This window comes from Macaca thibetana, chromosome 1 (genome assembly GCF_024542745.1).
Source record: "Macaca thibetana thibetana isolate TM-01 chromosome 1, ASM2454274v1, whole genome shotgun sequence".
In the NCBI taxonomy this organism is placed as follows: Eukaryota; Metazoa; Chordata; class Mammalia; order Primates; family Cercopithecidae; genus Macaca; species Macaca thibetana.
In genome coordinates, this window is record NC_065578.1 from 166,719,327 (window position 1) to 166,736,507 (window position 17,181).

At 32.9% G+C, this 17,181-nt stretch overlaps 1 protein-coding gene across 4 annotated transcripts in view; it reads left to right on the forward strand.

The window, feature by feature from the left end:
* Positions 1–17,181, forward strand: part of KCNT2 (potassium sodium-activated channel subfamily T member 2) — a 399,106-nt gene that overhangs the window by 111,622 nt on the left and 270,303 nt on the right. For all 4 annotated transcript variants that reach the window (XM_050782689.1, XM_050782710.1, XM_050782700.1 and 1 more), the window contains exons 2-4: positions 5,049–5,128; positions 7,414–7,513; positions 16,621–16,669. In XM_050782689.1, coding sequence (XP_050638646.1) covers positions 5,049–5,128; positions 7,414–7,513; positions 16,621–16,669 — 229 coding nt within the window. The remainder of the gene's footprint in view (positions 1–5,048; positions 5,129–7,413; positions 7,514–16,620; positions 16,670–17,181) is intronic.

Genomic DNA, 17,181 nt, shown 5'->3' on the forward strand with positions numbered 1-17,181 from the left:
ATATAATTTTTAGTAAAGTGTAAATATTTAAGCAATCCCAAGTTCAACAAAATACAGTTGTTCCTCAGTAATCATGGGGATTGGTTCCAATACTTCTGTGAATACAAAAATCCACAGTGCTTAAGTACCTCATGTAAAATAGCATAAGATTTGCATAATAATCTATGCACATCCTCTGGTAAAATTTAAATTATCTCTAGATTACTTATAATACCTGTATATAGTTGCTATACTGTATTGCATAAGGAATAATGACAAGAAAAACAAGTCTGTATCATTAGGAAAATTAGGGGGGGAAATAGCACTTAGTAGTACCTAAGTAGTACTAAATACTGAATAAAATATAAAAGTTATGTAAATAGTTGTTATACTCTATTGCCTAGTGAATAATGACAAGAAAAACAAGTCTGTACATGTTCAGTACAGATGTTGTTCTTGGTTTTTCCCAAATATTTCCTATCCTCAACTGGTTGAATATACATGGATGTGGAACTTAATGGATACAAAGGGCCAAGGGTAATTAATTACTGCTAAAACACTAGAGGCATCCTCTTATAAGAAAGTGACACCACAATTATTTGACTTTTTTTTTTTCCCAAGAGTGCTAGTCAATATAGTAAGGCATAAACAATGAACTATAAATACAGTAGTTCCTCAAATAATGCCATTTCATTCAACATTGTTTTGTTATAACATTGTTGAGAGAAACATCTATTCCTGGTTGGGGTGGTGACTGTCTGTGTGGAGTTTGCACATTCTGTCCATGTCTGCGTGGGTTTTCTTCAGTTACTGCAGTTTCCTCCCATGTGCCAAACATATGCAAGTTAGGTGAATTAGTGTGTCTAAATGATCCTAGCATGAGTGTTGATGTTTGAGTGTGTCTTGCAATGTGATGATGTCCTGTCCAGATGGCGTCCTGCCTGGCTCCTTGAGCTGCTAGGATGGGCTCTGGCCACCTACCACCCTGAACTGGAACAAGTGGGTAAATAACCTTGCTTGTTTTCATTAATCTTTCTTGAATGTATGTATAGTTCATATTTATTTCAACCTTTAATATAAAAAGTATTTGGGTCTTTATTTAGAAGTTTGGTGACATTTTTGTGTCCAGTAGAAACTTAACTGTTGTTTACATCAGTTAGTCGATGGTAAAATTGGATTTGTTATCTATCATTTCTCTTAAAGTCACAAAGAAGCTATGGATGACATTAAGTGAGGTCTTAAAGAACATATCCATGACTGTCTGTCTAGCAAACCCAAGTAATAAATGTGAAAAAAAATCACATGTAAAAGAGATCAACAAGGTAGCCATTTCCAATATCAAAACCAAAAAATTAAAAGATTGGAACAAAACAGTTTTAAAAAGTAACTAAAATTATCAAATAGCCAGGAATAAGTGTCACAAAGAATATGTAAGATCTACCCAAATAAAATGTTGTTGATCAACATAAAAATAACTATTAAATAGGGAGAACATATTTCAATAGAAGATACCACCTAGCACTGATTGGAATTCCAGTATATTTTAAAATCAAATACAATTGTTATTATTGTATTTGAATAAATGTTACAAAATTACCTTAAATTTTAGCTTTTGTATAAGCCTTTGACAAAAATGACATCTAAAAAACTGATGAGAGCAGATTTGCCCTAATTCAAAACTCTATGGTTCTGGGGAAGGTCCAGAAAGAGTACACTAACTTAGTGTAAGAAGAGTACACTAAAGAGTACACTAACAGAATCTACTAGATGTAAGTAAATTCAGATAAAGTTAGATGGAGGTAGGGAGGTCAGAAGAAAAGAAGGAAGAGAGGGAGGCAAGACTAAAGGAAGGAAAGGAGGGAGGAAGGAATGGAGGGAGGAGATGAAACAGTGTTTAAACTTGAAAAAGGAAGCAGTGAGATTATATTTAAAACCAGTTAAAATCCTGAAACACATTGGGAAGGGTAAACACTAAACTCTGAACTAAATATCTGGGTGCTAAAAAACTGTTTGGTGCTGAGGAAGGTCTCAAAAGTGTATGCTATCACTAACATGCCTTGCTGCTGGAAAGAGCAATTTAATACATTAAATCAATTTTTTTTTAAAAGCTCTACTTTATACCATAACCAGTAAGCCTAAAGGACATTTTTTTGTGTGCCCAAAAGAAGTCATGTATCAAAAAACATTTTGCTTGCCTTTTGGCTTTAAAAAAAGTTGTATAATTTCGTGTTTTAATATAATCCATGTTTCTCAATGATTATATTGACTCAGATCGCCAGACTCATTAAGAGTTTTACTTCACATAATTTGATAATTAGATTGGGATTAGGAAATTATTTAATGAGAGACTTCACACCATGCAAAATTGCCTTTGCTCTCAGGAAAGAGAAAGCCAGTGGCTTGCAAGCTGTTGTCCAGCCTTTGGCACATTTATAGGTATTGGAGAGCTCTCCACACTGATGGCCATTGCAAAGTTGGATAATTCTCATTCATAATTTGTGTATTTATCTATTATTAGTTCTATTTAATAGAGAATCACATTATGTGTCATTCCATTTTAATAATGTTGGTCACTGAAATATTTAAAGACAACTGTGACTCCTAACTCTTCATAATTATGAATTCTTTCTAGTTTCTTCAACCTTTCCACATGTGATATGTTTTCCAGATTCCTCATTATTTTAGTTAAGGTTGTAGATGACCTCATTTTAGTTAAAAAATGCTCCTCTCTGCCTGTAATCCCAGCACTTTGGGAGGCTAAGGCAGGCGGATCATGAGGTCAGGAGATCAAGACCATCCCGACTAACACGGTGAAACCCCATCTCTACTAAAAATACAAAAAAAACAATAAAAGTAAAAATAAAAAATTAGCCAGGCATGGTGGCGGGTGCCTGTAGTCCCAGCTACTCGGGAGGCTGAGGCAGGAGAATGGCGTGTACCCAGGAGGCGGAGCTTGCAGTGAGCCGAGATTGCGTCACTGCACTCCAGCCTGGGCTGTTAACAGAGCAAGACTCCATCTCAAAAAAAAAAAAAAAACAAAAACAACAACAAAAATGGCTCCTCTATTACATACCCAGTACTGAACTCCAATAGTATCTGAAAAATGGAATCATTCTTATAAATTTGGTAATTCTAGGAAGCAAATCTGCATGGCCTTTGCTGAATTATTTGTGTAATAGCTGTATGTCCTCTCAAATTTGCTTATGTAGCCATAACAAATTTCAACTAATTTAGCTTTATCTCACTATTTACAGTTACTATATTTAAAATGAACTGACTTTTCATTTGATAAACAAGGGAAACAGATCCAATAATGCATTTCCAAGACACTGATGAAGTTTTGTTTCTGTATGTGTGTGCATGGGCTTTTGTAGAATGTATATGTATGTAGATTTGTGGATGGAAATGTTCGCTAAAAGATATCATTGCCATTTTAGTGGCTTCTTTAGAAGTTCTTCTTCAACTTCTAGTCTGGAGAAGTTATCGACTAAAAAGAATCTTGCTTACTTTAAAACAATTTCATTTAATGTATAAGGTGAAGAAAAAACAAAGTAAGTGAGAATATGATAACAAGGAAATAAAAATAGAAATGTATTCTTTAGAGAGAAGATATAAAAGAACATTCAAGTATTTTAGAAGATACAACACATACAACTTGATTGGTAATTAATTTAAAAAATGCCCTGTTGAGGGGAACATCACACAACTGGAGCCTGGGGAAGGGATAGCATTATGAGAAATACCTAATGTAGATGACGGGTCGATGGATGCAGCAAACCATACACATGGCACGTGTATACCTGTGTAACAAACCTGCACGTCCTGCACATGTATCCCAGAACTTAAAGTATAATAATTTTTTTAAATGCCCTGTTGCTTTTGTAACACAAGAAACTGCTTTTAAACTGTTCATGGTTTTCCTTGAATAAGCAGGGTAATAGAGAGTTTATAAGATAATATAATAGTGAAATATTTCTCAAATGCATGAGCAGCTTTGTAATGTCAGTTGTTTTTTTTTCTGCTAGTTTTCTCTAAGGTATCTACTCTTGCAAAAAACAAAACCAAAAATCTCACCCCCGAAAAATGACCCCCAAACCTTATCTGGCTTACATGAATTACAATTTCAAAATGTTACCATATTAGGAAAGATGAAATTAGATATTTGTTCTTTGTGTAAACATTAAAATCCATTCTTAGCTGTTTTTGAAATTCTAACTCATAATAAATATATTTGAGACTGATTAAGGAAATTGAGTATTATTTATAAGTTACCTTGCACTGAACAAGATTTCTCTTTTCACTTAGTATTTTGAAAGTATTAATTATGCCTTACCAAAGGAAGACTGCTAGAATTTAGAGTATTTATTAAAGTAATGTTATTATTTTAGACTGTTGATATTTTTGTATAGTGGATCAAATATATAATATGCAGTCTATTAATTTAGTTGTTTGCTTTATAATCTTTGTGGTAACTTTAACAATTCTATTTGCCACTACTACTTCTTGGTTGATCCATAAGTAAGAAGGTAAAGTGTTATAGAGTATGGTGTTCTAAATAAGCTCTAGATGTAGTGAGGAATTGATTATTAGGCCCTGCCTTTTAAAATTCTGAATAAGTAGATCTGGCGTGGTGGTACCCAAACTGAATTTTTCAAGCATCAGCTAATTCTTACACAGGGAAAAAAATGGGGAAAGCACTGACTCAAAACCCTTTCAAAGACACATATTAAAGACTTTTGCATTATTGCTGTTTTGAATAATCCACACCACTCACTATATTCACTAATACAAATAATTGAATTGACTGTGTATAATATTTAAAATGATTATATCTTTAAAAGTAGAAAGTAACTGCTCCTCTCTAAATCAGTACTTTACTTAGTTCTCATTTTCCATGGCAGGGAATTTACTAAAATATATAATGCATTAAATCAAATAATTTATTTTAAAAATATATTATTCTTTAAGTTAATTAGAGAACTATAGATCAATTTATATTTGCTGCTTTTCATGAAAATAAATATATGATTGCTTACATACATTTACATGTTTTTATTTTCTGTTTGCAGAGTACAAGTTGAATTCTATATGAATGAAAATACATTTAAAGAAAGACTAAAATTATTTTTCATAAAAAACCAGAGATCAAGTAAGTTATTCATTTCATTCCCCCTCTCTGTTCGTGCATATATTTACTTCAAGATATTTCAACTGTGTAATCTTTTGCAAAATACTTTTTAGATACAGGAATAAAATTGGTTATTTTTTTCCAGCAGGTGGTAAGGTTTTAGAAAAATATAGACACTACATATAGTGATATTAATGCCTCTTGAACATCTTCAATTCTCCAAATTCCGTGTCAATAAGTAGACTTCTGAGTAGACTATCTGGATTAGTAGAAACATTGAGGAAAATAATTTAAATTAGGGTACCTCCATTTTAACTCTAAATATTGTAGTTTCAAAAAGCTCTGGCAGACCATAGTGGGAAACAATTGTCTGATTTAGGGAAGGGAACATTTAATATTTCCTAATCATTCCAAATAATAAGAAACATCTAGATTGCACTGAAATACACAGATTCCTATCTTTCTTAACCTGGAGATTTTGAGCCAGGAAGTGTAGGGTAGATCTCAGAGTTTAACATCCCAATGATTCTTATCATCATACAAATGTAAGAAAGTAACAAAGTAGAACTTCAAGAATACAAAATTGGCATAGTCACTGTCCTCCTGAGCCTATTCAATGTTAGGAGTGCCTCTGATACTTGTTGCTTCCCAAAATGCCATATATGTTTAAAAAGTCATATATAATAAGCCAATATGCATTTTTTTTTCATGGTCATTGCTTAAAATATCACAAGGAATGGAAAGGCCTGCATTAGTCAGTGTAGACGTTAAGCTCTGTGAATTTGACCGCGAAATCCTCCTGTCAAAATTAAGTTGTGCCTCTGTAGGTAGGATTCAAAGAGAGAAGCTTGACTTGTGGGAAGCTATCCAAATACTGATGATGGAGAATATTTCAATATTTAAGTCATACTGCTCAGATAGTCTTAATGACAGACTGGCCTCAAGGTTGAGACTGTTATTAACTAACGCTTTTCTAACATGATTGTTCAGAATATCCAAGGAAGCCCCATAAATAGATATTACCTAAAGGGGTCACATCATCTGAATAGTTTCCCTTATTTCCACACTAAGAGTCCTGTCTTTCCAGGCCAAAAAAGGTGGATGCATTGTTTGAATCCTTCACCCATAGTCAACTGCAACTAAGCAGTTATGAGGAGGCCCATTTCTATAAAACCAGCACAATTTCATTAATAATTTGAAAGATTTTATAAGGAAGTGAATCCATAAAATGTATTCAACATTTTAATTGGAAAACCTAGGAAAAATTTCACAATTGATAAGCATTGACCTTTTAACTGGTAAGAAATGTTACCGCAAGTACACTCACAACGGCAGAGCAGGACAAAAAAAGTGACATTTCATTTCTAGATTTTATTAAGTAATAATTATAAGGAAGTCTTCATCAAAATTTTACTCATAATGCATGAATCAGATATCACAGGTAATTACAGGAAAGATAATGCTCATATTAATCAGACTTTATGCGTATTTTGCTTAATCTTAAATACTCTTCTTCATCATCATTGAATATTACAGGCTGCATAATTGTGACTTACACAGTTTAGAAGATACATCCATGGCAGTTTTAATTCCCACAAAAGTTTAAGATTTCATGGGTATTTTAAATAGTTAAAAATAGAATTTAATTTATTGAACTTTAAATGTATGTGTGTGTGAGAGAGATGGAGAGATTGTGTGTGTATTTCTCAGTGTATGCTATTAAGATTTCTCTATACTTATTTAATATATATTATTATATAATGAATAAATAACATACAATTATATAATTGGTATGTATTATAATTATATAGTTAATATTAAATATACAACATAGAACTATACAAATATAATTAATTTCTTTATAATCACATCTACAAGATTCTGTGAAGGTATAAGTTTTATAACTTGGCTTGTGAATTTGTAAGCAGCTAGATTTTCTAGCCAGTTAAACTTTATCCCAAAATTTACGGATATATAAAATGCTTAAACTTATAAACATACTTTAATCAACCTTGATTGGACATACATTTTGTGGCTTCTGAATGTTCAAATCTAGATTTAGTCTTGGTATAAAATATGCACTCTCATTTGCAGTTCAAGTATTCTGTCAAACTCACTTTTTGTCTCAATATTCAGGTAATTAAAATTCAGCCACCAAGAACTTCAGAGAGTTTAGATAATTATAGTAGTGTAGCTTCTAAATACAATTTAAGTGTTGTATTTAAAGTTGATATTTTTGACAATTCTTTTTAGTCTTTTGTGAACTAAGTTCAAATGAAAATAAAACTTTCATTGTTTGTTTAAAGGTCTAAGGATACGCCTGTTCAATTTTTCTCTCAAATTACTAAGCTGCTTATTATACATAATCCGAGTACTACTAGAAAACCCTTCACAAGGAAATGAATGGTAAGGTACCTTTTCCTGACCTTCAGCAATATTATTTTGATTCTTTTGAGTTATATCACATTTTAAATTTAAAGCATGTTGTGTAGAGCTTCATTTTAAAGGATATTTTAGGTGTTTGTCATAAATAAAATTGATCTGATTTACAGGCACTTCATAATTCTTGTAGGTTCTTTGTAGGTATCTTTTATTATTTTTCTGTTTGATGCTAATATTGGACTGTTAGGCATAAAATTTTATTGCTAGCCAAAGTACATGAAGTAGTTTTTGTTTTAAAATGAGTGAGTCTCTTTAAAGACCCGAATGCCTTTCTGTTCTTGATTTTCAGATACTCCCAAAAGGTTTACTCTACTGCATGCCAGTTTTATATTTTCATAATAATAAGTAGTTATTAACCTTCAATGGAAACACTCCATTTTATATTGGGAAGGAAAATTATCTCAAGACTCAGTTTTAACCTGTGCAGTTTTTTATCTTATTTGAGTTAAATGACACTGATGTATTAACTTGACTTATTTTGTGCTCATAATTGTGTTGCTCTTATTAAATTATATTTCTAGTCATTTGTGGATTTTTGTTTTTAGGTTCTGCCTTTTGCTGGAAACAGTAGGAAAGGTATTGGTGTGTAATTGTATGCATAATATTTATCTCATCATCATCCTGGACCCTTGTCCAGCCTACTAAATATACAATGATTTTCAAAGCTGAAAACTTAAATTTGATGACTAACATCTGTACAATTATTTCTTCACGCGCAAGTCTGCCTTAAGAAAATTAAAAAAAGGAAAGATAAAAGTAAAATGAAAGTGAGCTCAGAATCTGCGTCTAAATGAATTGGTTACCCCTCAGCTTGTTTAGGTAGTAAAATGATTCTGTATTTGTTGAAAGGTTTGTATGTATTTAAAGGTGTCTATATTTATTTAATGTTAAAGATTAATAAGTGAGCTTTTATTTAATAAGCTGTGATAATTCTTTATAAAACTAATGAAATATAATTATGAGTATTTCACTGTATCTTTATTACTTAGCTTGTACCAGTCACATTGCTATTAGCAAATATATAGATATGCACAGAAACATTCAGTATCCTTAGGAAACTTTTAATCTGTGAAAAAATTGTTTATTTTGGAGTTCCTGCTATTTCTGTCATTAGACTAGTTTTCTTATATGTGGGTTTTTTTTTTTTTTCAGTATATACTTCATCTTATTATTCTCACCTTATATATGAAGAAACAGAGGTTTTCTCATATTTGCCACTCTGCTTGGAGACCCTCAGGACTACTTATTATACTTTTTATCTCTGTGTAACTCAGTGACCACAGGAAACCAGTGGGTTCTCATTCCCCCAAATTCCAACTGCATATTTAACTTTCCTACTTTGATGTCCAGCCATTTCAGGCTCACTGTATTCCAATTAGCTTTTTCAGTGCTCTTCCACATCTCAGTGATTAAAAACTCTATCCTTCCCCCACACCCTGCTATACTCACAGCCTTCCACATTTTAGCTGATAACAATTACATTCTAGAAGTTGCTTGTACCAAAAGCTTTAGAGTCATTTCTTTACTTTTCTGCAGCATATACAAATGCCTTAGAAAATTCTATCATTTCTACTTTGAAGATAAACCCGGCACACAATCGCTTCTCAATGCCACCATGTTTGTACAAGCTACCTTCTCACACCTGGAGTGCTGCAATAGCCTCCTAATTAATTACTCCCGCTAATTCTGCCTTTGTTCCCTTTTGATAGATTCTTAATGTAGAAGCTATTTGTGTAAAATATAAGTCACATCTTGATACGACTCTGCTCTGCTCTGAGTGCCAAAGTACTTACGACGGCCTTATAACTTCACCACCCACTACTCATCCCATACCCATTCTGCTCCAGCCACGTTGGCCCCTCTCTGTTCCTTGATCATACCAGACACACCCAGCTCAGGTCCTTCATAAGGGCATTTCTTTGTGTCCAGGATTCTCTTCCTTCAGATAACATAAGGTGCACTTCCTCAGATAATATGAAGCTTCCTACTTAAAATTGTAATCTCCTCATAAGACTCCCTTAATACCATTCTTCTTTTACTTTTTTTTTCTTTAGATCCTGTTTCTCTTTTACATATTCTACCTAATATTACTCATTTATTTGTTTTCTGTGGTATTCCATGAATACTAGAGAGGATATTCCAGGACAGCAGGGATCATTGCCTGAATCCCCGGAGCCTGGCACAAAGTGGGAAACAATAGTCATTTGTTAAATGAATGAATGGATACATGAGTAAAAGAAGTTCCTTAGTAATCTAACTTTTGCCTACTCCACCTCACCAGCCCCTTACTCCAGCTATGCTGAACTACTTGAAGTAGCTTATACACTCTTCGGTCTCCCTTCCTCTGGGCTTTTGAACATTCTTCTCCTTCTTCTGGGAAATTAGGTTTCTTGCTTCTCACAACCCACACTTTTTTGACTTGCTTCTGGCTTCCAGGGCCTTCAGGAAAACAACTTTTTGGATAACAGTTAATCTAAAATCCTTATGGGTACTGTGCCCTGTAGCCCAGTTCCACTCTGGCTTAGGAGTGTCTTCTGGGTACTCTCCCACATACTTCTCTCACAACAGCCAAAGCATTGCCCTTGATATTACCATTCACTTATCAGTCCTTTCTATGTGCTCACCAAGGGCAAGAACCATGCCATGTTTTCCTCTGTAGCTCTCACACTAAGCACAGGACTTGGTAGGTCAGTGAATGCTGCTGAATTAATGAAATGATGCTCAGCAATTTTATTGATAGTGTGTTGTACAGTAAAAATGATTGAGGACTACTGATGGAGATGTCAGTGTTATTAAAATGGTTCATGTAACAAATTATTCTACAATCATATCAGAATTATTTTTAAAATGTGGTGATTTATAAATAAAAAGTACACTAGCGAGACTTGAAAATCATAAAACGAGGCATGATGGAATCCTTCTAAGGGTAAAAGGGCATTTGGTGGGTGTTAGCAGAGTAAAATTATATTATTTGAAAACATTAAGAGGAACGAAGTTTCCTACCATTAACTTCTATGTAATATCACTAAGAATATTTGGCCATAATTATAGAGGATATACATTTGAAAAATCAGATTATGGTAATTAAAAAACATTTATGGTTCCATTTTGAATGCAATGTTCTGTTTAGTTCCCATTGTCAGTGCAGTATTAGTTAATGAAAAACAGAGGTCGCCTTTATGGGCGCAGGCTCTATTTTAAAATAATGAGGCTAATTAAGCAAAGAGATTTATTTAATTAGAGCTTCTGACATGATAAGTCTGCAGATATTTTGTGCAGCTTTGCTTTGTTTTTAAATCCCTTTCAGGAATCAAAACTGTTATGAAAATGTTATAATATGGAAAACCTGAAGAATATTAAACTAATTTTACTCTTAATATATGATGTGTGAATGGCAAACTGTGATGTACATGCAATGTGTAGTAAACAATTTAAAGATGTTAGCAAAGGAAGCACACCTGCAGCATGTAGTTTATAAATTACATTGAAAGATGAGCCGTCAGTATTAACTCATTGCCTGCTGATGCCTACAGTTCATCGCTGTGTCCAAACTCATGCATCTGTTTCCAATTTAAAAATTGTTGACATGATCATTTGTTTTTAACATCAAGTGATAGAGACACAGGTAAGAAGCACATGAACAGGCTCCTATTTTATGGTATTTGGATTCCAGTTAAAATCAAAGCCTAATATAGCAAACAGTGTGTTTAAGTGGAATTCAAATTTTAAATATTATTTCTTCCTCAGGGTAACAAGTATTAAAGGAAGAAATGGAATTTTGACAGTAGCTCTTAAATATTTAATAATCAATAGGAATGAATATTTTAATGTAGATCTTTTCTTCTAATTTTTTTAGAATAAAGTAGAACTAAGTTCTCTAACAAATCTCAAACATTTAAAAGTATTTTTTTTTGTTTACTGGAGTCTAATACTGGAGACTAATACTGGTGTTTTTGGTCATTGTGAACTTTTTCTCCATATAATGATTCACATACACAAACATACACACACAGACACACACACACACACACTCACTCCATAACATGATAGGTATTATATGTACAAGCCCCCTGCATTCTGTGATTTTGTGTTGTCCTAAGACCAGAATCTTTACATCCAGCTTTCAGAAAGTGAAAGAGAGCTTGGAGAAGGCATATATATTTTTAAAAATTATTGGCCAACAAACAACAAACATCACTTTTACTTGTACTTCATACTCAGATCCCATGTGAGAACCAGTTATATCATCATACCTTGACACAAAGACTGAGAAATGTAGTTGACTGAAGAGTGACTTTTTTGCACTGGACTCTGTGCCATGGAAAGGGGAGAATGAATGTTAATTAAAGCCAACTCTGTCACAGCCAATGTTATGTCTGGTGGAAGGGCCCTTAATGTCCATTCTTTCAAAGAGTTAGTTATTAGTCTTCTCTCTAACATCCTTGATAGTTGGTTGTCTAACCTGGGATTAAATATTTCCAATGTTTTGAAAGGATTCAAACACTGAAAAGTCTTTCTATCATACTGGCAAGACTCATATGCTTTCATATTTTGGTCACCTAGTTTTTGGATGTGTATTACATATTTTATGTTTGTCTTAAAATGTGAGCTTAGTATCATATCTAGTATTCAGATTTCACTGTATATTATGGTCAGGGGAGTTGTATAATTTACCCTCCTGTTTTATTTATTATTTGTTAATACATTACAAACTTATATTAGTTTTTTTTAGTGCTATCGGTCTTTGAGTTCATCTTGGGTTTGTGAGCAACCTGTCCTTTCATATTAATTATGTCCTGCATGTTAACCCTATTACTTTCAAATGCTTTGTTCTTCTGCTAAACATATTCACCCCCTGACTCCCACCTCCTCTGCCAAAGCTGTTCTCACACTTTTACCATCTGTTTTCCTACTTCTAAGACAGTTCATAAGTGTTCTGGGAAAAGTGGCCAAGGCTACATTACTAAGTTCCTGTAGTTAACTTTTGCTTTTCCTTACATTGTTTGGTATGGTTCCTTTACTTTTCATAATAATGCTTCATACATGAATTTTATCAACAGGATAGTCTAATTCAGAATAACTAAATGATATATATTTGAGTTTTGGTTTGCATTTTTTATTTAATTTTTGTATTTTTGAAAAGGGAAATTTGGTTTTATTATTTAAAAATGTTTCATGCATATTACAATATAGATATATATGACAAGGAAATAAAAATTATCTTATATCACAACACCTAGAATAAGTATTTTTAGCATTTTTAATGACTATTTACAAATTCTCTCTATACACAGACGTATAGATAACATACACGTACAGGTATGACCTAAAGCAATATTTTAATGACTTTTTCCTTAGTTGTAATGTTTTTGTTGTTTTACTTGATGATGATGCATCTGCTACTTAAATTCTCTTCTTGTTGAATATTCAGGTAGATTCCAGTTACTCTCTTGCTATAAATAATACCAAAATAAATATTATTGTGCATGCTTTCTTTTCTCCTAGTGTTTTTCTGTCAATGAGATTAAATGTTCATTTGAAATTATCATTTGGCTGTCAGTTTTAGTTTCACTCCTCATTTATTTTGGAGGTTATCTAGGAATGTGCAGATTAGATCCCACATTCTTTTTTTCATGATAAATTCATTTTATGAAGGAGAGCTTGAACACTAGTTTTTACCAAAATGTTTACATTTCCTTCTCTGTATTTATCCAATTTAATGTTAAGGAAACTGATAAAAGTATGTCTTTCAATTGGAGATCTCCTTGAAATTTATATATCAGAGATTTGTAGAACTTTTTTTTTAATAGATTCTGAAGTTTATTTCATAAGACACAGTCTAGCCTGGAAAATAAGTATGTCTTTTTTAAAACTCGTATTTAAATTCTTTATGACATTTCAATTGTCTACCAATATCACAGACCAAAGAAAATGCTATTAGTTTGATGTAAGCAGACTTTTTTCAGAATTTTTAAAATATGAAGTTGATTTTATTACAAATTTCAGATATACACGTTAGAAAATTATTTCATTTGGACCCTTTAAAAAAGTATTAATTTCACCAAATCTGCTATACTGGCAGTGTAAAAGTCTCAAAATAATTTATTATTATTTTTTCTAAGTTTCCACCTCTGCCCCTCCCCAGCCCCAATAGGCCCTGGTATGTGTTGTTCCCATCTGTGTGTCCATGTGATCTCATTTTTCAACTCCTACTTATGAGTGATAACATGTGGTGTTTGGTTTTCTGTTCCTGTGTTTGCTGCGGATGATGGCTTCTAGCTTCATCCATGTTCCTGAAAAGGACAAGATCTCATTCCTTTTTACGGCTGCATAGTATTCCATGGTGTATATGTACATTTTTTAATCCAGTTTATCGTTTTTAGGCATTCTGGTTGGTTCCATGACTTTGCTATTGTAAATAGTGCTGCAATAAACATAAGTTTGCATGTGTCTTTAGAGTAGAATGATGTATACTGCTTTGGTTACATACCCAGCAATGGTATTTGGTTGTATACCCAGGTCAAATGGTATTTCTGGTTCTAGCTTCTTGAGGAATTGTCATACTGTTTCCCACAATGGTTGAACTAATTTACATTCTCACCAACAGTGTAGTGTAAAAGCGTTCCTAAGTCTCCATCATCTGTTGTTTCTTGACTTTTCAAAAAGCATCTGCTATTCAATAAATGGTACTGGGAAAACTGTCTAGCCGTATGCAGAAAACTGAAACTGGACCCCTTCCTTACACCTTATACAAAAATTAGCTCAAGATTGATTAAAGACTTAAATGTAAAACCCAAAACCATAAAAGCCCTAGAAGAAGCCCCAGGCAATACCATTCAGGAAGTAAGCACGGACAAAACTTCATGACAAAAATGCCAAAAGTAATTGCCACAAAAGCCAGAATTGACAAATAGGATCTTATTAAACTAAAGAGCTGGTGCACAGCAAAATAAACTATAATCAAAGTTAACATCAGGCAGCCTACAGAATGGGAGAAAATTTTTGCAATCTACCCATCTGACAAAGGTCTAATATCCAGAATTTACAAGGAACTAAAACAAATTTACATGAAAGAAACAAACAACTCCATCAAAAACTGAGCATTGTTTGTTAACATACATTTCTCAAAAGGAGACATTTACGCAGCCAATGAGCATATGAGAAAAAAGCTCAGCATCACTGATCATTAGAGAAATGTAAATCAAAACCACAATGAGATACCATCTCACACCAGTCAGAATGGCGATTATGAAAGTCAAGCAGATTTTACTAAGTCTATGTTAATTACCAATTTTCTTAGAAAATACTCACAGACTTCTGTTTAGCAACTCATTTCATAGATTTTTTTTTCCAGGGATTGCTATCTACTTAACAGTATAGCTTTTTTGGCACATACTTTTTCCATTTACAAAACTGGGGATATATCCCTCTTCACTCTGACACACCTTGTTATTGTCTGATTTCTCAAATGTTACTCAGCATATGAAAATGTTTTAGAAAGGACAGTGATACTGAATTCATAAGTTATATCTTTGCCTTTATTGGCACCATTTATCATTGCTAATTGGTTGCCTAGTTTAATATATGCATGTAGTTAGCAAACCATTGGGTTTATAATGGTAAGTAAAAAAGATATGTTATTTTATCTTATGGAGCTTGTAATTGTGAGGAGACAGGCATTAAAGAAACACATTACAAATACATATAAAGCTTCCACTGAGATGAGTGACAGGAAAGGTGTGATGGATGACATGGCCCAAGAGATTAGTTGACAAAGTTGATCAAGTGGAATCCTCAGAGGGAGTTTCCCTGAAACACAGAGGGCTGAGCTGAGTCTTCTAGGATGAGAGGAGAGAATGTAGAAAGGGCTTGTAGAAGGTAGGAGTGTGTCCACTTGAATGTGTCTGAGACTGCCGGGTCAACTGTTTTGATCTTTTTCTAACAAAAGTGCAAAGGCAATATACAATAGGGAATAGGGTAATGTGATCTAAAACACATTTTGAAAGAATCAGTGTATTTGCAACTTGAAGAAAAATGGTAGAGGGCAAAATAAGGTGCAAGTTTCCCACTGGTAGGTTTTTGCAAGCATCCAATTGTGAAAAATGATATCTTAGAATAAGGTGATTGTGGTAGTAGACATGAAAAGAAGCAAGTGAATTCTGCAGATATTTGGTTGCAATGACTGAAAAAGTTTGGTGTCTAGTGAGTTTAGTATTTACAGATGTAGGAGAAGAAAGTATCTAAAAGGATGCTCAAGTTTTGAGTAGCAAAATAAAGTGGGATTTGGTACTATTTTATGAGATGCAAAAAACTACCATTCACCTGATTCTCTTCGGGAAAATGTAATTATTTTCATCTTTTTCTGAATAGTGTCTATTGCTGTGAGTGACTGCCATTGAAATGAACTGTGTACTAAATGATGTAGGCAAAGCTAGGTTATAAATTGTGGAAAATTAGAATTAGAGGGATAGTAAGTGTTCTGATGTTCTTTCCAGAGCATAAGCCTTTTTATCATCAGAAAATATATTTTTAGGGAGTAAAGATGATTACTTCTTGTCTTGCCCAATATGTTAACCCCAGTCACACTTTTTATCATGGTATGTTAAATATTTTATAGAACTTCAAGTCTGAAATATTATTGCCTTGTATACTCTTTTACTGACTTTTTTCTGATTATTTATACTGTTGAATTTTTTTTACTAAAATATATGTCCTGTTAAAAGTAAGAAAATCTTAGAGTTTATAGAAGACTATTAAGTGACTTTTCAGTGTAAAATTATCCAGTAAAGGGTTTGAGGTTATTCTGCCCTCCCATATCATTCTTTAAATAATGTCACATATTTTAATTTATTAACAGTGACCAAAAATGAAATTCAAAAAGTTTTTATTGGAATAGAAATGAATATTAGCATAAAGAAAGCTAAGGCAGAAACATTTTTTCAAATGTTAATTTTGGTATTTTATCTTTTTTATGCTAGCATTATTTTAATATTTCCAACTTTAACTGAGTTTTAAAAGTGAATAGATTTTTCACATTTAAAAAAATTAACTTACTATTATTCTTTTTATAGGTCTCATATCTTTTGGGTGAACAGAAGTCTACCTTTGTGGGGCTTACAGGTTATGTACAATTTTGTTTTGTCCCTATGTCTCTGGGTGTTTTCATATTTCACAGAGAAGTACTATTGGAGAGCTTTTGATGTTCAAAATGAGTTTGTCTTTCTACTTGACTAATCTTCATGTACATCTTGGACTAATATTTTCATTTTTTTTCTCTTGTTTGTCTGAGCCTTGCATTCTACCTCTTGAGGATTTCATCATGATCAGAATTAGATTTTAAAGAGCTTGTGAGAGTTTGGAGAAAACCAAAGTAAACTAGTGCTTTAAGGCTCCACAGATTTTCCCAAACTACATTAAGTATTCTTGTTATACGATTCATTTAAAGTTAATCAAAGCCCATAACTGTGTTTACTTTTTGCCTTGTATTCTTAGTGTCTGCAATATGATAGAATATCAATAAATAATGATTTAATGAATGAACAAATGAAACAATGACTCATACCACCAACAGGGAGAGCTTAGCTCCTAAGCAACTCATCATGTAAATAAAACCAAAAGTATGCCATAGCATA